Source organism: Sinocyclocheilus rhinocerous, unplaced genomic scaffold, assembly GCF_001515625.1.
Source record: "Sinocyclocheilus rhinocerous isolate Xijiao unplaced genomic scaffold, SAMN03320098_v1.1 scaffold597, whole genome shotgun sequence".
Taxonomy (NCBI): domain Eukaryota; kingdom Metazoa; phylum Chordata; class Actinopteri; order Cypriniformes; family Cyprinidae; genus Sinocyclocheilus; species Sinocyclocheilus rhinocerous.
This window is the reverse complement of record NW_015649570.1, coordinates 97,867-119,792: the sequence shown is the minus strand read 5'-3', so window position 1 is coordinate 119,792 and position 21,926 is coordinate 97,867. Positions and strand designations below refer to the sequence as shown.

The following is a 21,926-nucleotide window of genomic DNA, read 5'->3' as shown; positions in this document are numbered from 1 at the left end:
AAGAGCTCAAACAGACTCTCTCTGGCTGTGTCCACATCTCCAAATTCACTTTCCCTCATTTATTGTTGGTGGTGATAACTATCCATTCACTATAGATATGTTATGTTTAACATATTGCTTCTCTTCCTGCGTAAAAGGGTGGTTTACCCAAAAATTGTTGTTTTCTCAACCCCTGCTGTTTCAAACCTGTACAACTGACTGACTTCTGTGGAAGCGGAGATGTTTTGAAGAATGTTCAGGCTGCTGTTTATATACGACAAAAATCAGGACTAGGGTCCTTTTGACTTGAGTGCTATATGTCAAACCTCTGAAGCCATATAGCTTTGTTTGAAGAACAGGTTCAAAATCCTTTAAAATCTTGGTGTATGAATGCAAGGTGTATATATAAATACATACAGTAAAGGTATTTGAAAGTCAACATAAATTTAAGTTTGTTCCTCACACATTACTATCATTTGGCTTCAGAAGACATAGGGAACAACACAAAATTGATATAGACCATTTCTTTGATGCTTCTTAGTCCTTAATGGAGCTTGGCAGTATCTAAAATATTTAATATTTTATAGTATTTTATAAATGATATACTCCTGTTCAAATGTTTGGGGTTAGTAAGGGCGTGTTCACACTTGGCGTCTTTTTTGACAAGAAAAAGTTGACGAGCGCTTTTTTAGTAAAATAAAAAGCTGGTAGCGTTTTGGTTACAAATAGCAGCCGAGGGCGTCTTTTGTTGCTATAACAACAGCTGCAACAGTAAAAAAGTCTTAAAAAAAGACACCAAGTGTGAATGCGCATTGTATTGCGCATTATTTTAGTCATTCCCGCAGGTTTCACGCTTACACCTAAAGCACGCGCACCACCACTGATATATATTAGTGGATCGCACAAGCCGCGCTCAGTCTCAAACAGCTTGTGAGCCACAAATACCAAAATGAGTGGCTAACTGCTCTAAAATGTTCAAAAACATACAAAATTATGTCAAAATGCCTGTCTTGGCGAGTATCCAGTTAAACACAGTCAGTTTTGGAACGTTAAATAGTTGAGAAAGAGAACGGTTTGAAATTTTTTTATTTTTTCTTTTTTTATTACTGATTTTTTTCTTTTTTTTTTTTTTATGAAAATAAAACTGTGTTGAAGAAAAGTAGATTTTTGTTTGTATATGCTGTCAATTATAGTTCTTAGAAAAATTGCAATCGGTGCATCTCTAATTCTCACCAGTGGCGCTGCTTAATATTTTTGTGGAAACCAGGATACATTTTTTTCAGGACTCTTTGATGAATAGGAAGTTCAAAAGAACCATGAAGCATATATTTTTAAACTTTTATAACATTCTAAATGTCTTTACTGTCATTTTTGAATAATTGAATGCATCTTTGCTGAATAATTTTTTTTTTAACTTTTGAACAGTAGTGTAAGTACATTTTGGGAGGATATGGCACCAGCAATAGCTGTTGTACCAATTTTTTGAGTGTACACAGTCTAAAGTTTTAATACGTACATCTCCGCACAAGAAATGAAAAGGCATAACTCAGATAATAAACATAAATGTTACAGTGCTGATACATGACGAAGCAGGAAACAAGAAGCGTCTTCTGCATTGACTTAGGGGAATAATTGAATTCTCCGATTTGGTACAATTAAATTAATGTTCTTAAGAAAAGAATACTGTCAACCCTCTACATTACGAGTAAATCACTCGCATATGCGACTAAATCTTACTCTGGGTGACTAAATAATGTCTAACATTATACATTGGCTAATAAATTCTTAGATTTTACACGCCAGTATGTGTGTGAGAGGCGTTCAACACAGATTTTCACTCGATAAACTCAGTCTGGCGAGTAAACAAAAAAATGTACTAGCCAATGGCGATTATATTGCCAAGGTGTGCGTAGAGGGTTGAGTGTGTAATTGAAGTATTTACAGCCTTCAACACTTATTAACCACAAGATGCTGGACTACATATCTGTTTACAAGTAATACAATTTTTAATAATCTACATAATAAATTTTGACCTCCCCAAAATCTGTACCCAATAATAACCAGCAAGCAATGGTGTTCAGATCAATTTTTTATATTATCTGAAAAATCTTTTTCTAGGCTTAAAAAAAAAAAAAATCTACTCCACGTCTATCTTAAGTCAACTTTTTCTTGTCATTGCAGCTTTTCTTTCTTTCTTTTAGGTTTTATTGCAGTAATTTCAACATTTCCTCATAGGTTGATAGTATCTGAAATCTCAGACAATAAAAAAAAAAAACACAACTGAATAAATTAGCCAAACAAACACACACAGGTTTCCATGTTTTACGGGGACATTCCATAGAGGTAATGATTTTATACTGTACAAACTGTATTTTCTATCCCCTTACCCTAGCCCTACCCCTCACACATAACTTTCTGCATTTTTAGATATTCAAAAAACTTCATTCTGTATGATTTATAAGTTTGTTTCCTCATGGGGACCAAAAATAAAGTAAACTGTAAACAGTATATTACTCAGCCAGTAAACTAGCAGCACCTTTTTTTTTTTAACTACATACAAAAATAACCTAAGTGGGATATATTTGACTCCAAAGATACTCTCATTCCATACAGTGGTATTTTTATTCAAACTGTTAAGGCCCGGGTATACTTCACTTTCTGTGTTCCGTTCTGTCTTGTGTACAGCCGTGTCCACACAGCTTTCGAAGTATACTCAACCGCGGATGAGCGCGCAAGGATGAGTTTGACACATGCGCAATGCTCAACGCAGTATCTCAATATTCACCTCGCACCTGCGCTGTCGTGGTCTGTCTTGTGCAGCCACAAAAATTGGGCTGCATGTGGACCGTGTGCGTGGACACTTCTGGTGACGAAAACTGCGTCATACAGACAGTACACAGACAGTCACGGAACGCGGATGGCCGAAGTATACTTTGGCCTTTATTCTTTCATTACTTTTATTTTTAACCCTATTCTCCAATAAAATTCCCTCCTCTTCTTAATAACTATTATTTCTATACTAGGTCTGGTCTTAGTTGAATAATGTAGTCTACCCTTTTTTCCCCACAACTTGATACATTTCTCAGATTGTAATTAATTGTTAGCCTCTTCATCATGTAGATTTCATATACTTATTCCAACCCAATCACTAATTTCCAATATACTTGCCAATATATCTGAACTTTAAAGCATTGCCACAATATATGGCTATGATTGTCTTCATCTGAGCTGCACAATCTCTAGCAGATTGCATTTTTGCTTAGATATCTCTTCTGCTCAGGGGTGAGGAAATCTAGTGATTTTTCTAACCAGATTTTCTCCAGGGAAAAAACAAACAAATAGTAATATGTTGTCTTGCCCTAAATAAAAACAAAAAATTAAAATCTAAGATTTTGTACATTTATTTTATGGCCTGATAATTCTCAGAAAAACTCTAACATTTCCATCAAACTTCTAATGACAAAGCAAAGCAAATAGAAATGGGGAACATGGACATCCCTGTCTACATGGTCTTTCTAAAACAAACGATTGTGAAAGAAATCAACAAAAATTATGGGAAACTCTCAAAGCTGAAAAATCCCTCAATGCAAGACAGGCTGCAAAGTCTTCTTAAACAAAATGTGAATCACCGCTGTCTCAGACTGCCCTATGATCAGTAATTTCTAAATAAGAGCTCATTTCCCATCCGACTGGCACATTATCATCCCAAATCTGTTATGGCTGCCAGATGCCGGATTTTCATGAAATTCCAATGAGCTGTATTTTACAAATTTACATACATTTAGCCTGATTAACCCTCCAGAATTAATTCCTGAGTATACAGAAATGATTCTGGCAGGCAGAGAGAGAAAGGAAGATCAATGTTGATGAAGAAAAACAGCTGAAAATGTAGAGGTGTTATCTACATTTTCTGCAGCATTTTCTGTAGCACTGAGCGTGTTTGATGCAAAAAGCTTATGGCAGATAAGACACTATCTGTAAGGTGCTTCTATTTCCAGAATAATTATTGGAAGATTATTTTTAATAAAATGGATGACTTTGAGTCTTGTAAAACAACTTTACCAAGCAGAAATTTAAATGAAAAAGTTTAATTTACGAAATCATGTTTAAATCTGAAAGTAGCTGAGCGAATGCTTAGATAATCTTCATTCTCCTTTCTGTCCCCCCGAGCATCTGGGATGGGAAGTGCTTTACCTGCATGTCCAATCACATCAGACTGAGTGAAACTTTACCTAATCTAACCATCAGTTGAACAAAAAGATATTCAGTCTAATGCGTATCTATATCGCTCTGTTACATTTGTTCAGACGTGATGATTTTGACCTGTCAGTCTTAAAGGATGTTCCAGATTCAATACAAATTAATCTCTTTTGATGGCATCTGTAATGAGGATTTAACTGCAGAAATGTGAAGCTTGCATTTTGTTAAAGCACTTTGTTTAATTTCAATACAATGTTTTTCTTTCGCATTTACAAATCAGTGATGAGTGAGAATAATTTTGTTGTAATCTAATCTACATTAAGCCAAGAGATGATGTAAATCGAGCTGAACTTTTTTTTAAAACCTGAAACATTTCTTTAAATAAACTAATCTCTGTGTCTGCATTTTTTGTAATACTCTCTGAAAACAAATTTAACTACTGGCTTCAAAATACCAGAGCATACATGTTCTGTTTAATCATATTTCAACAAGATCAATACTAGATTTAAAGGGGTCATATGATGTTGCTAAAAAGAACATCTTTAGTCTTTGCAACTTTACAGATCTTCTTTATGCACCAAGAGCTTGTAACACTCCAAAGAGAAAGGAAAAATTGAAATCGCATCATATGACCCCTTTAATATTATTCTATTACCATTATTGCACTTGTTCATGAAAAACAAAAAAACAAAAAAAACCTTAGATTAATTTACTCTGTGCAGGTTGACACATGACAAAGACAGATGACAAAAAAATTCCTGAAATAGCTGCATAAATTTAGTTGTTTTTTTTTGTCTTTCATTATTCCAAAAATAATGTTTTATTATAGTTAATATCAATAGTTAACTGTATGTATGCACTGGTGATTTAACCCTTCTCTTCTGAAGATCCAGTGCAGCTACACAGGGTCAAATTGACCCCGCGTGACAAATCACAGCCTAATAGTCACAATCTGCTGTTTGTGACTGAATGTGTATGCAAGACAAGTGACAGAAAAGCATTTACACTGCCACTTTCAAATCACATCTGTGGAAGATGTTTCAGGTTGAAATGCTGTGTTAAAAACTGTGTTACAGGAATAGTTTTTTTTCCAGAAGGCTCTGTCATCAATTACTCACCCTACACATTGTTCAAAAGTTGTATGAATTATTTCCATTGAACACGAAAAGGAGAAAATGTGCTTAACAGTGCTTATCGCACTTTCCCATGCATTTCCCATTACATTCAACAGGGACCAAAGCATTCAAGTTTCAAAAAATGATGCAAAAGCACCATAAAATAGTCCATGTAAGTTTCTGATCCATACGATTCTTTTGTGTAACAATTTAGATAATGGTTCATCAAATCAAATGGTTCAGATTAATGAATGAATCCTTCTGACCAGTTCTGTGCACTGGATCAGCTGCTTCATTGTAAATGGAATGATTTGATGACTCATAAATCAGATATCACTGCTTCTTTCATGAACACAGTAGGGTGAATCTAAAGATTTTCAGTAAATAATTACTCAAATTGCGGTTTCACACAACCTTTTAGAAGGCTGGAAGACAGTACATGACTTTTAAAATCTGAACACATTTTAAAACACTAGGCCTCATCCATAGAAAAAGAACAAAAAAAATAATAATTACGTTCATTGTAATTACATGGAAAAGAAAGACCAGCACAGGCAACAGTATATAAATCAATCTTTTAAAAAAACATGAAGGTGAATAAATATAATAGAATTTTTGTTTTTAGGTGCATTATCCTTTTTGAACTGGGTCAAAAATACAGCGACAGCATGGAAAACCCATAAACCAATATATTGATCTGAAGAACCTATAATTTAAGAAATGTAAAAAATATATTTTAAATCTGCAAAGCAGCATATCACCAACACAATCCAAATATGCCAAATATACCAATATACCAAATGGTTCTTGATAAGAATACAATGCATTGAACCTAAAATGCTACAAAAACCTCTGAATAACCTTAATTTGTGTGTAATCAAAGGGTCCGGAAGGTGAAGTTCTTAAATCAACATGTGTGCTCTTATCATGTTTCATTCAGTAACAGCCTCTGATACGCTCAAGCATAATAGCAGCAGCTGGTATGGAGGCATTACTCTACGTTAGTACCACCAAAAGCCTTTCAGACCTTATTTATTCAGTCATCCTTTAAATGGATACAGTCAGAAAAGGTGTCCACCCCTACGACACTAATGCATCTCATACACCTCTCACTCTCAAGCAAGCATGGATGGCACTAAGCCACATTTGGTGCTCTAAGACTGGTTTAACAAAAAAGGAAAAGAAAACTCTCATGTGAACTACATATGAATTACAGTACAGGAACATATGAACAGATGTGCACCTGTCAATGTGAACCGCTCCATAGATACATCTTCGTAAAGCTATAAAGCACCACCATATGTGGAATTGATGAATGTTCCTGAACATCTTATTTGCATGTTGGAGATAATCAAATGCATGAGAAAACTGTGTGACTGTAAACTCTGATGGGCCACATGTTTTATTATACGTAATAAAATGATGATATATTGGTCCTCTGAGCGTCTTTACTGCGAGAAGCAACAGCGCTTGAGGGACGTTGGTTCACATGCTGTAGGACTCTTTCTACTGCCTAATTCTTCTGATAAGTAAGCTTATCACACACTGCAGATGGGTCCATTTAATTCATGCCATGGCGAGTTTATTATTTTTATTTTTTTACATATATTTCACTTTTCATCCTCCCTTAAATGCATTTCTGCAAGGTTAAGCAGAACTGTGCCTGGAAGCTAGGAGCATTTCAGCCTGAAATGGATGTAGGAGGGAATGTTTATTTGGAGAAGGGTTAAATGAGGTCACCTTAAGATGGCTGAGCTCATTAATAGCATCACTGGTAGAGAATGGGATGTCCCATCTCAGGTACTGAAATGACTAAAGGGCTTTTTAATAAGCAAACTGACCTTTAGATCTATAGCCTCACCAGTATATTTAGATAACTGCTACAATGGCCTAATTACAGACACAGTATAGAAGTATAAAATGTTAGCTTAAAATCCTAATAGTGTGGGTATATGCTAGCAAAGTACATCTAATATTTTACCATTTTGTGTGTGTGTGTGTGTTTGTGTTTGATTGTGCTATCTTTCTTATCTAATGCAATGGTGTTTATGCATTTTTATGTGTCCAAATATTCCAGGATCAATACAAGTTAAGCTAATTGACAGCATTTGAGGTATAATTATTACTAGGGGTGTAATGGTGCACAAAAAATATGTTTTTGGTACAGCAATTGGGGGGAGCAGCATATAAATATTTAATTTAATTTAAAGCAGTTTCCTGAATAAACTCTGATTATGCTGTTGTAAATGGGGGAAGGGATTTAGAGTTCTTCCACTTTTGAATGCAAAATATTTAAGCAAAATTTATCTTTTAGTCAGAATTAACGTGCTTCCATTCTATTGTTGCACTTTCATTCTATTGCTCCAAACTGTATGCTGAGAATTTAAAATGTTTAATATAACACTCATGTTTACTCACACTAACATAATATAAACATACATTGTCTGCATCTTGTGGCCATTGTATACTATTGAAACAGTCAGTATGTTGACGTTTACAGATTGGCTACATTTACTTCTATTGAAAGAGCTTCACTGTAACCCAGACTTGTGCTTTTATTAAGAAAAGGATGAACACATGGAAATTAATTCTTGTGGTAATCAATGTTGTGAGACAAATGCTGTCAAATGAGCTTAACTTGTATTGGACTCAGAATATTCTTGTAAGGGCATTGTAGTAAAAAAAAAAATATATATATTTGCCTTTAATTTGAAGGAAAGTCAAGACCAGACAGAAAAGTAATGGGAGAGAGAAGCAAAATGCATACGACACGGGATGAGACTGGATTTCATCCTGTTTTCCCCTTGAGCACAACAGGCCCAAGCATGAAAATTTCAGCTGTGCAGTTTTTAAATCTCTGTGCATTCCATATATAATAGAATAGAATGTAATTTGAAGTGTGTACTTTTTTAAAATGTTAAAATACTGTTAAAAAATCTAACCTAGCAATCTTCTATTGTAATGTAGAATAGAATAGAATAGAAGCATTAGCATCTAACCTTTGCTTTGAGCCCATGTGTAGCTGATTGGCGCACTCCTGGTCACTGGTAGCTGCTCTCCTCTTTCTATTACTGGCATCCTGTTATCTAGAATTGAATCCTTAATGGGACGAATATGCTTCGGCAAGGTTTTGTAGAACCAGGCTCCAGAACGTTTCCATACCTTTGAAGAGCAAGGAAAAGGAAAACAAATTTAGCACAGCTCAGTATGAAGTGATTTAAAGCAGGTACTTAAAGACTAAACATAACATAACATAACATATACATATACATATACAACATAAAGTAATACTAGTAATTTCCAAATTTGATTTATTACCAGTGTTCTTATCACTACCAAACTATTAAAAATTGATAGAAAAAAAATAATAATAATAATAATTGGTAACTGAAATATAGCTGAAATATTAAATGTATAACTTAACTGGAAATGCTGCCTTGGCAACTAACTAAAATAAGTTTAAGTACTAAAATTACTAAAACAAATAAAAATAAGGCTAAAAATAGAAATATTAAAATAACAACAGCACATAATATTACTAATAAAAAATGAAAAATGAGAATATAAAAAAAGGTAATTCAAAATAATACTATAATAAATAAATACATTCTAAAATAACACTGTTTGATATTACTGTACCTTTAGATATCTGAAAAAAATCAGGAACTGCTTATTTCATTTGTACATTTGTTGTATTGTTTTTCTTCTATTGCAATTTGTTTCTGTCTTTTTGTTACTGACTGTCGCCTTGAACTTGAAGCTATATATATATATATGCCATTGTTTTAATGCCACTGTGTACATGCAGCTATTGTTAACAACTACTGAAACATTGGTCAATCACAACAACAACAATCACAGCAATGGCAGACGAGGCCATGCAGAATGGGTGGTAGGAGTATGTGAGAAATATGTTTGGAACCTTTCACTATCTTGCCAGTTCCATTTGGTGCTTTAATGGAGGTCTATTCAATATGGTCGAAAAATAGTTGTGCTCATTCGTATTCATTGCAAACCACAAAACCCAACAGACAAGCAACAGCAAAATCCAGCCATTCACTGAATCAGCGCCATGACTTTCTAGACAGTGGCACTTAATCAACTGACACACACCAAAAATTTTAACAATCCTTTCATAACACATTACCCCTGTGAAACAAACACTGAAATGCTCTGGAGGTGTTCTGAGCACACTACACTCTGGTGCCAGTCACTCTCATGGTGACATAACAACGAGAGACTGCTGCTCAGCAGGCCAGGCCCTGCTGTAGCCAGGAAGACAATTAAGAAGTGATGGACAGCAGGCTCTGAAATGTCAGGGCTGACAGCAGCTGCTGGAGTCTTGGCAGAGACCATCTCTCAGCTGTACCTGATCAGTTACCATCTCCATTTGCACAACCACTGACCAGACAAAAAAAAAATGCAGATTTAGCTTACAGGGTCAATCACATAATATTAGATGGCCTTCCCTGTTTTGCATTGGATTTCACCTCTTATTTTCTGTGCATGTTTGATGCACACATCAAAATCTTTGAGCATACAGTAGATGAAGCTTTTGTGTTTAGTGCAGAAGAAGTCAAAAGCAACAATTTTATATTCCCCAGGGCACCAATATCTGCCACCCAGCAAGGGGGAAAAGTGCATTTTAAATTACTAGTGCAATCAGTTCATTCACAGTGAAAAAATAACTTGTACAATCATGAATAAAGGGTGTGAACAGTCATTTTCCCAGAACTGAGTTTTATCAGTGGGAGATAACGTGTAATTTAGAAAAATTATCCACTTTTGAAAGTGGAATGAGTGAATGCCATGAAAACCAGTGTGGAAAGTCTGTTTTTGCCTCCTTGTGAGTGTACAGCCTTCGTTTTTTATAGTTTTATTCTGATTCAGAGTGGAAAAAGAATACATATATACTTTGTACTTGGTAATAACACAACATAAACCTGCTAAAAATAATATAACTTTAAGCTCTTTTTATGTTTTTTGAAATTGTGAGATTAAAGAGAAGTAGATGTAAATTGTACTGACCAAAGAAAACTTTCCTTTGATACTAAAGTGGTACAATTCTCCTACAGCCTTTCCGTTATTATAAGCTCAAAATCTTCACTGATAGTGAACTGAAAGACATTATAAATGTACATTACACAATAACACATGCAATAAATGACCACAGGGGAAAAATGTAAATGCAAAATAAGCTTCCTGTGAAAAATGATGGCATTAAATTGACTAGACGTTTGCCAGACTTCAGTAAGAAAGATTTCATCTTCCAAATTACTATTTAAAAAAAGCAATCAAGCACAGGAGTCGACGGTCTAATTTTTTGTTAAAACACTCCTTTCCTAGCCTAATATGCAGAGACAACTGGGTCACTCTACAAAATGGGTTGGGAAGTTTAGGGTTGGGAATCGAAAATTTATTCCGATTTCAGAATCGGATACTTAAGGGTCAGGAATCGGATACTTGCTGTCAAATTAAAATTTCGATTCCGCCTATTGATTCCCATGCGCTTTTTTTTTTTCTTCATCTGTGAGGACCGGACCTAGCGATCTGCCAGGACCTTGCTCGCTAATCTAAGCGCTCCAAAGTTTGGCCACATTTGCGATCAGAAGCCAAAAAAGCTAAGTATAATATCTGTGATAGCTAAACATGTTGCAAGAGAGGGGTCACCACCAACATGACAAAGCACTTTAATTTAATAGATTGTTAAAGATCGCGAACACGATTCAAACACCAACGTGATTCTATTCCTAAATTACAATGATTCATCGGTTTCATTCCTCAACCTTTGACGTGTGTGATCAATGTTGTGTGTACGATCACACCAGTGTGATTTGAACATTTAAATTTGCATTCGTGCTGCCATTGACCTAAAGAGAGCAGCTGTCTGTCATGAATGAAACAGCTTCACAGTCTTTTCAGCCACACAGTATCATTTTTCTGTGTTACAAACATTCAAAATCACAGAAGTACTGCGATAAAAGTTTATAGTTCAGATATAAACTGTGTGTACGATGTGTATGTTAGCGATTAAAATAGAGTAAATCACCTTTTGAAAGTAATTTGACACTTCAAATGAAGATTTATCGATTACATTGTTACACCAGTAGATGGCGAAAAGGGGCTGTTAAAATGTATTTGTCTTTAATTCATACAAGAGATTTGTTCAAGAACGCGGCAGTAGCCCCTCACTGCAGAACACAAGATCCAGGGGGCGTGGTTGGATCCACATCTACAGGATAAATGTTTGATATCATTATTTAATCACATTGGAATCGAAACTGGGAATCGAAAAGAATCAGAATTGATAAGCAGAATCGGAATCGGAATTGATAAAATTAAAACGATACCCAACCCTAGTCATGAATTCACCTTATTTTTCACGTAAGAACAGCCGCGGCCATTTGTAAACTTAAAGGGTTACTCCACCCCAAAATGAAAATTTTGTCATTAATCACTTACCCCCATGTCGTTCCAAAGCCGTAAAAGCTTTGTTCGTCTTCGGAACACAATTTAAGATATTTTGGATGAAAACAGAGTGATACTTGAGTATCTACTCATTTCCCTCGGGGGGGTTTAACATCTGCCCTTATCTTCCCCTTCCTAATTCCCCTGTAACCACCATCTCTCCACCTGACCGAGGTTAGGTGGAAACTTCCTGCATAACAGTCTCCTACTGGACCTATGATGTTTTGGTTGGTTCTATGGCTTTAGTGACCACCTTACTGATGGTCCGGTCTAGAGGCTTCTCCGGATAGGGCTCCGACGCGGGAACCATGGTGGGGGAGTACAATCCATTTCTAAAAATATATATGGGTATATATTCGGCTTCATACTTCCTGGATCATGCGGCCAGATCACAGGCTTCTACGGGAGCCTTCTTGATCATCAGGCCCCCGGCATGGTACTGCAAAAATTTCCTGGACGTCTGGGCTGGGCTTATGCTTTCAGGCTGCCCTGTCTAGTTTACCATATCTAGGTCGCCCTGAGAGGCCTCCCGATCACCAGGATATCCCCTCTTGCTGAGGCATCGAGCGGGAAGTATAGGTGGCATTTGTTTGCTCCCTCAGCTACAGATTTACTGCTAGCCACTCCAGCATTATAAGCCTTAGATAGAGTTGATGACTTCTCAAACATAGAGTTTTGGGATGCACCATCTCCATCTATGGGCTGCTCAGAGTGCCACGAGAACCCCTTAGAACGGTATTTTAAAAAAAAATCCATGTTATGGTAAGTGTGCACGTGAAGTCTTTGTACACTTTCTAAAAAATATGGTAGAGTTGGTACTTAGTGCTCGCCATGGTTTCTGGCATGCACTCCCCTCAGCATGGTGGCGTGGGTATACCGTTCCCCATAGCGACCCCTAGAGGACGCAGTTCGAAGTTCCCATGAAAGGGAACGTCTCAGGTTACGACAAGGCGTTTCCCATAGCAACCCCTAGAGGATGCAATGTCTCGTTCCCTACTCAGGGAACCATGGTTACATACGTAACCTGAGACGTTTTCTCAGGAGGTCTCCCATCCATGTACTAACCAGGCTCAACCCTGCTTAGCTTCAGTGGGCAACCAGTCTTGGGCTACAGGGTGACATGGCTGCTGGCACAGAAGAGCGTAAGCTGCTTGCGTCCAGCAGATATTCTCAAAAATGGCGCTACGGTGATGCGGAGAGACACAGAGGAGACGAATTGTTGAATAAAGTCGTTATTTTTGTTTTCTTAGCGTACAAAACGTATTCTCGTCACTTCATAACGTTACGGTTGAACCACTGATGGCAAATGGACTATTCTGACGATGTCTTTCATACATCGTATGAAAGAATTTGAGAATTTTCTGGACCTTGACAGTGTAATTTACTTGGCAGTCAATGGGACAGTCACAAGCCTCCTGGTTTTCATCCAAAATATCTTAAATTGTGTTCCGAAGACGAACAAAGCTTTTACGGGTTTGGAACGACATGGGGGTAAGTGATTAATGACAAAATTTTCATTTTGGGATGGAGTATCCCTTTAATGTGTCTGACTTCTGGTGTCATTCACTTCCAATTATTTTTAGCTGTACAAACCAGCACATTTTGCTGCTTGAAACTCCAAACTCGTATTATTTTACCATATTATTTTAATGTATTAATTATAAACACACTCGTTTGTAGCGCAAACACTTTTACCGTTTACTGCACTTTGATATTCTTCTCGTTATTTCCTTACAACGGCTAATGAATCAGAAGTCTCGCACATTCACAGAAAACAGCTTGCTTACATGTTGAAAAATAAGGTGGATATGTGTAGGGGGAAAAATTCATCATTCAGTTATTGTTAGTTATTATGTTTTCCCTTTTTACAGTAAACTACCTAATCCATGAAAAAAAAAAAAACTTTAACTACTGTATGTATAGGCATAATTATGTTCCAACATATATTAAAATGTATTCATTTACACTTAAATATATTACTAATAAACATTTTAGTTATTGATATTGATTTATATATATACATATACAAAGTAATCAATTTATGTATTGATTTATTTCCAAAAAAAAAAAAACTCTAACTTTAGGCCACCCAGGACCAGAAAGTGTCACATGGACAAAGGTTTGTGGCGCAGAGATTTGGTGGTTGTAAATGTCATTCATAGCTGGGCAAGGTGTATTTGAGCCAAACTTTTAAATGACGTCATTATTTCATCATGTCATTCCAAACCTGTAAAGGCCCGATAACTATAACGATAACTATAAAGATAACTATATTAGCGTCCACACCAGCAGATGATATCGTCTGTTTATTCCAAGCGCATACTCGTCTGCCGCTTTAAATTCTCGATCTCGTTATAGCAGGATTGATTCTGATTAGCTGTCAATGTTTTTATCGCTTAACAGCTGGAAAAAATAGTTCTGAAAGTGATTCCAGCGATATCGTTTCTCTGTGCCTTTATCGTTATAGCTGTGGTGTGGACTCTGCTATTCTTTAATACTGAGAAATATTTTTAGAACTATATCTTTATCGTTAACTTTATAGTTATGGTCCTTGGTGTGAACAGGCCTTAAGACTTTTTCTTCTGTGGAACTCAAAAAGGTGAATTTTTGAAGAACTTCCTGGTCGTTCTGTTCCATATAATGAAAGTGAATGGAGACTGGGGCTTTTAACCCCTTAACTGTCAACGTCCCACCTGTGGGACACTTGGCGCTCTTTTTTTGTTGTTGTCCTTTTTCTCTATCAAATCTTTTAGTAATCATCTTTTAGTAATCATAAATTATATATCATTTGAAAGCTTATAAGTCCAAGATACATTCTGTGAAAACCATTTTGAAATCGGACATTGCGTTACCATGGAAATGGTACTTTAAAATTTTTTGGTGGTCTCCTTCCCCCCTTAGTGGGTGGTGTCAAGTGTCATATTACAAAATGCATTACGGTCTTTTAGAATCAAACCTTTTTATAATCTTGATAAAAAACATCATTGGAAAGGTCTGAGTCTCAGGATTCCATATTTGGTGGTATTTTGAGATATAAGTAATATTGATAGAGAAATCTAGACATTTGTGACAGAAAAATGCATTAAAAAATTCAATGGAGTTTGGATGGCACCCGGTGGCTGTTTGTGGTATAACGCCCTAAATAAAATCTCACAGAAACCTCAATTTTTTTTCATATCAACTTCAAATTTGGAACATAACTTATTTAGACATAAGGCTTTAATTTTATACCAATTTTAGAGTAAAACCTGTTATGTAAAATATTTATTATATATCAAATAAAATAAAATTAGTATAGTGCATTTTCTTTACAGTAAATTTAAACTTCTATAAAGTTTTGATACTTTAATTGTTTGAAAAAATTCCACTTATGCAATAATCTGCATTTTTGTTGTTGTCCTTTTTCTCTATCAAATCTTTTAGTAATCATCTTTTAGTAATCATAAATTATATATCATTTGAAAGCTTATAAGTCCAACCTTAGGTCTGTATTCCAAAGTGTTCATAAATTACAACAATTTAAGTTTGGATAGTGCACTTAAAAAATGGGGGGTGACAGTTTGGTTACTTCATCCAAAAATTTAAATTCTCTCATCAAGTACTCATCTTCACGTCATTCCAAACCCATAAACCTTTTGTTTACTTTTGAAACACAAATTAAGATATTTGTAATATATCCTAAGAGATTTCTGTCCCTCCACTAAAAGTCCATTCCATCACAACATTCAAGTTAAAAAAAATTCACAAAGACATCGTAAAAAAGTAATCCATATGAATCAAGGGTCACTCTTTATTTTAAGGACCAATTTTTACTATTAACTAACTATTAACTACGACTTTCGCCTCAAACTCCTAATTACTGCTTATTAATAGTTAGTAAGGTAGCTGTTAAATTTAGGTAAGTGGTAGGATTAAAGGATGTAGAATATGGTCATGCATAATATGTGCTTTATAAATACAGCACTAATAAACAGCCAATATGCTTGTGATATGCATGCTAATAAGCAACTGGCTAAAAGTGAATTTAGAATTGGTCCCTAAACTAAAGTGTTGAAAAAAACAATTTTATGATAAACGGATTTAATTTAGGCTTTTATTCACATATAAACACTGATCAATACACGGAAAGAAACTTCATTGGTTCTTGCTCAAACATGCTTGTGTGGCATGCGAGAACAAACCTCAAAACATATTACAAATTAAAATAACTGTTTACTATTTTAATCTGTTTTAAACTCTAATTTATTCTTATGATCACAAAGCTGAATTTTCATGGTCTCATGGTCTTTCAGCAATCATTCTAACATGCTGATTTGCTGCTGAAGAAACATTTCTTATTATTAAGGTTGAAAACAGTTGTGCTGATTATTGTTTTGGTGGAAACTGAGATCCTTTTTTCAGGATTGTTTGATGAACAGAAGTTCAAAAGAACAAAAAAAGAATGTTACTTTTGATCAAATTTAATGCATTCTCGCTGAATAAAAATATGATACTTTTGTAAAATACTTTACAGTACCTTAATTAGATATTCATACTTTGTACTGCTCAGAGTTTCAATAATTAAAAAAAAAATCCATATTTTAGCATGTTCCTCATACTCCGAAGACTTGGAATAAGCACTACGGACCACTTTTATGATTTTATTTTTGTCAGCACAGACCTCCATCATTATGGAAAAAAAGTGGCCAGGAAATTCTTCGGAAATGCACTTTTTTGTTCATACTGTAAGAATGAAAGCCATACAGGTTTCGAAATGACACGAGAGTGAATAAATATTAACAGAATTTTCAATTTTGGGTGAACAATTCCAAAAGAAGCATTTTTTAAACTCAAAGCACCGGCACTTTCCATTCTCCCTCTAACAGAGATTTAGTATCCTACAGGAATAAACCAGCTCTGTGCCTGAGCTTTGAGAATCTGAGATACAGCATGAAAGGAAGTGTATTATAAAAAAAAAAAGTGTGACACTGTTTATGCCTCGGGTCCAGCTCTTCTGGGTCCACATCATAAGGTGTGAGTGCCAGGGATGGGAAGACATGCTCAAACAGCGGCCTGCTGATAACATGTTCTGCTGCGACCACCGCTTGACTGACAGCTGCATCCTTAAGCCTTTTGTTAGCTCAGAGTTTTACTGGGAATATAGTTAACAGCTAACAAGGAGTTTCCAAAAGGTCAAATTCTCATACAGTTCAGCTCTCTGAAAATACAGTTCAGATGAGTCACTGCTCATTATAATTGTTAAAAATAGGTTTTTGATGTACATTGCTCAGCAGTGTAATTTGGAGTAATTAGGGCCTAATCATTTATTCGAATTATTTTATAGTTAAATATAATCACTTTGTTTAATGAATAACAATGTTTATTATTCACATTTAGGGTGATTTCTGAAACAAGTTTTAATTATAAACAAACAGAAAAGCCTGAAAACAGCCCATTCTGAAATAAAATTATGGAGATAAGTCTGTGAATAATGTGTATTAAGTCATGAGTATGGCATTATTGGGATATTTCCATAATAGCAGGTTTCATGCCACCATGAATGAAGGTAATTTCTGAATTAATGATTCATAAGACTTCATTACAACACAGCAAGGCAGAGTGTAATTCTGCCACCTGTCAAATGGTGACAATACATACGATTACAGACACAGTGGCATCAGTGCACTTATCGTTTCTTCTGAATATTTATATGTCGTGCCTTGAAATGACCATATTTCTGAGCTTGATTGGTTGATTAAAAGCCCACTGCGCTGATATTATTCCAAAAAAAAAAAAAAAAAAAAAAAAAAGAAAAAAATATCTATATGCACCTATATCCAACTGAGAAAAAAACAAATGGAGTACGTCTAAACAACATGAACAATAATCGGTTTACAAAATTAACACTCACCAAGAGCCGAGTAAAAATAATACAAACCAGCTACAATCCATTCATAATTTACATTTATTAGGAACTTCAACAAACAGTGTGGGGAATAAATATCAAAATACACTGTCAGACCTTCAAGGTTTTTTAAATCTAATGATGCTCTACAAAAAGCTGTAGCAACTCACAATTATTTACCTCTTATGATTTGACCATTATAATTTTTTTCTACATATGCGAAAAACTCTTTGACTGAACATGATTCAGTCATGGACAGTGGATCCACAAAATTGAATTACGTTATATGAACACGACTGAATCAAGTTATTTGGTTAAGTTATCGAGTTATTTATAGCTACAGTTTGACAATGTTCTAATTCAAAATGTCATGGGAAGTCAATCTAACTTAACATTTTCTAACATTGATATTGTTTATTTCTTACTCCTTAACAGTTAATCAGGCTCTTAATGATTTAATCTATGCCATCTCTTAGAATATGTGAAGGCCAGGTTTTCCCATCACTCATCATTAGAGCCCATTTTACACATGGCTCTCGACTCTGACTTGTACTTGCTCTTATGAAAATGTACCACCGTTCTAAACTGTAGTATTTGTTATAATAAAGCTATCCTATTAATCATTACAAAGCCAATAATTACTTATTTTTTTATTAATCTATATAGCATTTGTTATGAAAAACAGCCTGCACATTTAGAAACAATATCTACAACATAAATCTATAGGGGAAAAAATATTCCCTTAAAGGGTTAGTTCACCCAAAAATGAAAATTAGCCCACAAATTACTCACCCTTAAGTCATCCTAGGTGTATATGACTTTCTTCTTTCAGACGAATCCAGTCGGAGTTATATTAAAAATGGTCTTTGATCTTTCAAGCTGTGTAATGCCACTCAGCGGGTGTTGCATGCATCAGTCCAAAAGAAGTTAAATAAAAAGCGCCCATCAATAAAAAAGAAAAAGTGTCTCACATGGCTCCGGGGGTGAACAAAGGCCTCCTGTAGCGAATCGATGCGTTTTTGTAAGAAAAATATCCATATTTAAACCGTAATAATACATTTAATCTAGCTTGCACTCACTGTTGTAAACGGAAGCAGTTCTGGGCGGATGACGTATGAGGTCGGCTTTGCGCATGCGCCGCTCAGAAGTGACGAATGTGGAAGCGCAGGGGAGACAAAAAAACGGTCACTTATTAGAAGTACAAAATGAGGATTTGTAAAAAAGAATGTCGGAGTATTTCGATATAAACCAAGAGGAGACTGGTTTTCCTTTGCTAAAGTAAGGAAACTTTGCTTCCTTTGCTCCTGTTAACAAACGTTGGTTTTCACGAGACTCACTGGCGCATGCGCAACGCTGACCTCATATGTCATCCGCCCGGAGCTGCTTCCATGTAGGATGTTCCATGTAGGACTGTTGGCGCAAGCTACATTAACGTGATTATTACGTTTTGAATATGGATATTTTTCTTACAAAAACGCATCGATTCGCTACAGGAGGCCTGCTCCCCCGGAGCCATGTGAGACACTTTTTTTTAATAGATGGGCACTTTTTATTTCACTTCTTTTGGACTGATGCATGCAACATCCGCTGAGTGGCATTAAACAGCTTGAAAGATCAAAGACAATTTTTAATATAACTCCGACTGGATTAGTCTGAAAGAAGAAAGTCATATACACCTAGGATGACTTGAGGGTGAGTAATTTGTGGGCTAATTTTCATTTTTGGGTGAACTAACCCTTTAACAGATTATCTATTATAAATTCTAAATTCTAAAATTTACCACAATAAATAAGCCTACAATAAAATGTGATAAATTCTAGTAAAGGTGGTCATGTTTAAAAAGATTTTAATATGTTAGTGCTGGTGCAAGATTATGTTTTCTCCTCTTTTCTTCAGTCTTTTTAGTTTATCCATGCAAATGCAAATTTCCTTCGGGACAATAAAGTTTATCTAATCTAATCTAAATCTAATCTAAAAATGTATGTGCCCTTTTAGATAATGTTTGACTTTCTCCATATCATTTTAAAGTGGCAATTTCTCGATATAATTCAAATAGATTGAACATTTTACCATCAGCTTCACGATAGGAATGCCTCGCACAAGTCTGATCACACTTTTCGAGTGTGCTGGTGAACACGTGCAGAGTATGCGGTGATTTACGCACTGCTTATGCACAATTAAAACTTCAGTCATATTGTGCTGATAACTGGTCTGTTCGGTTTATACGTGAAGTTAACACTAATAAGGCACCAAAGACGTGATTTAAATAATTAATCAATGGTAATAATGATTCTAGGTTTCCATTAACCATGAAAGAAATAATGGGGATTCATACTCAATCTTGAATTATCTTTATTTCAAATGTTTGAAGTTTTAATACTTTTCCTTTTGTTTTACTGGGATAAATCATACAGGGATGTATGCTAAAATGGTTGGATGTGGCACCCTTCCTAGAAAATTTTCCACCAGCCACCACTGTTCTATTTGATTTGATTCTATTCTATTCATCAGTTTAAATGCTTCAGTTTTATATTATATTACATTATATTATATTATATAGTATTATATTATAAAGAATTGAACTGTTCAAGAATTGAATTTAATCTCTGTGAGATAAAAAAAAAAAAGATTTTCAATACAATTTCTTAACTTAAAATGTGGATCATTTAGTTACATTAAGGGTCAAATCAAATATAAATAGCACATTAAAGTTAAAAGTTACACATTTATTTTGTGTGTGCGCTGTACAAGTCTGGTATGAAGAATGTTTTTGCTCAGATAGCCGAGATGTCTGCCCAATAAAGAAAATTTTGCTTAGCAAGACTTAGAGGGAACACTGGATGTGTTGCATAATGTTTTTCTTGAAATCAAAATTTTTTTTCATGATTCTTTGATAAATAGAAAGTTCAAAAAACAGCATTTTTTAAATATACTTTTTTATATATTTGCATTTTTATTTATTTTTTTACAATAAATAAATAGACCCTAAACTTTTAAACTGTAGTGCTAAATTAGTCAACTGTCAATATTTATAAATAAATAAATACATACATACATACAAATTAAAATAATGCAAAGATACAACTTTCTCTCCCACCTGCCAATGGCCATTAATTTGAGCAAATATATTAGCTATTGAGAGGTGGGACAGAAATTTCATATACATTTCTGCATTTGGCAGATGCTTTTATCTAGTGACTTGCATTGCATTCCAGGTATTGTAAACATTTTAACAGCTCCCTGGGAATTGATGTTGCTAGCACGTTGCTCTACTCTTTGAGCTCGAGGGAAATATTTGAACCCAAATTTTAAACCTTACAAATCAAAAACACAGTATGCCCTGCATTTGATGCTACATTGACCAATGTCCTCACCCAGGGCATTCACTCTTGTACAACCTAATATATCTGCAGAGACTGTAAAAAACAAGTGAACTCTGACAAATCTGCTCAGCACTTCTCCAACTGTCAGCTCTTTTCTCTCTGGCACCAACTAATCAAATGAACTAAACTATTTGTTTCATTGCCATGAAGGATCCAGCCTCTGGGCAGTCTTTGTTCCCCGGAGATCTGAGCAGATCAATCCAATCCCACACTCAGTATAGATTTAGACGGCAGGAGATTTCAGGGCCTATCCTATCCGTTACCCAGCATGCCTGTTAATTTGCATGAGAGCTTTCTGCTCTTGGCAGCATTATGACTCTAACCGAAGTGATAGTTCTCATCATACAGGACTACTTGCCAAGCAGAATTATTGGCTTTGAATCATATTGGTTGCAAATTGTGCTCAATTTCAGCACAGTATATTACGGCAAGTTTAGAGCAGACGTTGCGGCTGATATAGGAGGAATGCAGCTCCTTCTGGCAAAGCAATGAAAATGTGAAGTATTTAACACTAGAACTACCGGAATTCTATAACTACTAGAATGGCCATAGCGGTCATTCTGACCGTTCATACTAGACTGAACTGAATGCCATTTTTGTCATATCATATTTACATTCGAAGCTTCTTTTGCGGTTTTACAATGAAGCTTTGAATGTCTGTTGTCATATTTTATGATGTCATCACCCTAAAAAATACGATATTTTTTGTAATATTTAATTGTGTAAGAGCTACGTAGATGTGCGTGTCTCGTGCGCGTCTTGCTTTGTGTCCGGCAAGCGGGAGAAAAAAAGTTTTTCACCGCCGTGAAAATGTTGTATTTGATAGTCTAAATGCCAACAAATATGAACTGAAGCACAATATTTCTGTAGATAAAACATGTTGTGAATTTTGGAAAT

General features: G+C 35.3%; 1 protein-coding gene across 1 annotated transcript in view; it reads right to left on the bottom strand.

Annotated features, from left to right (window-relative positions):
- LOC107710708 (rab effector Noc2-like) overlaps nucleotides 1-21,926 on the bottom strand; it is a 50,675-nt gene that overhangs the window by 9,011 nt on the left and 19,738 nt on the right. Inside the window, exon 6 of the mRNA XM_016515542.1 lies at nucleotides 8,294-8,456. Within this exon, the coding sequence (XP_016371028.1) occupies nucleotides 8,294-8,456 (163 nt within the window). The remainder of the gene's footprint in view (nucleotides 1-8,293; nucleotides 8,457-21,926) is intronic.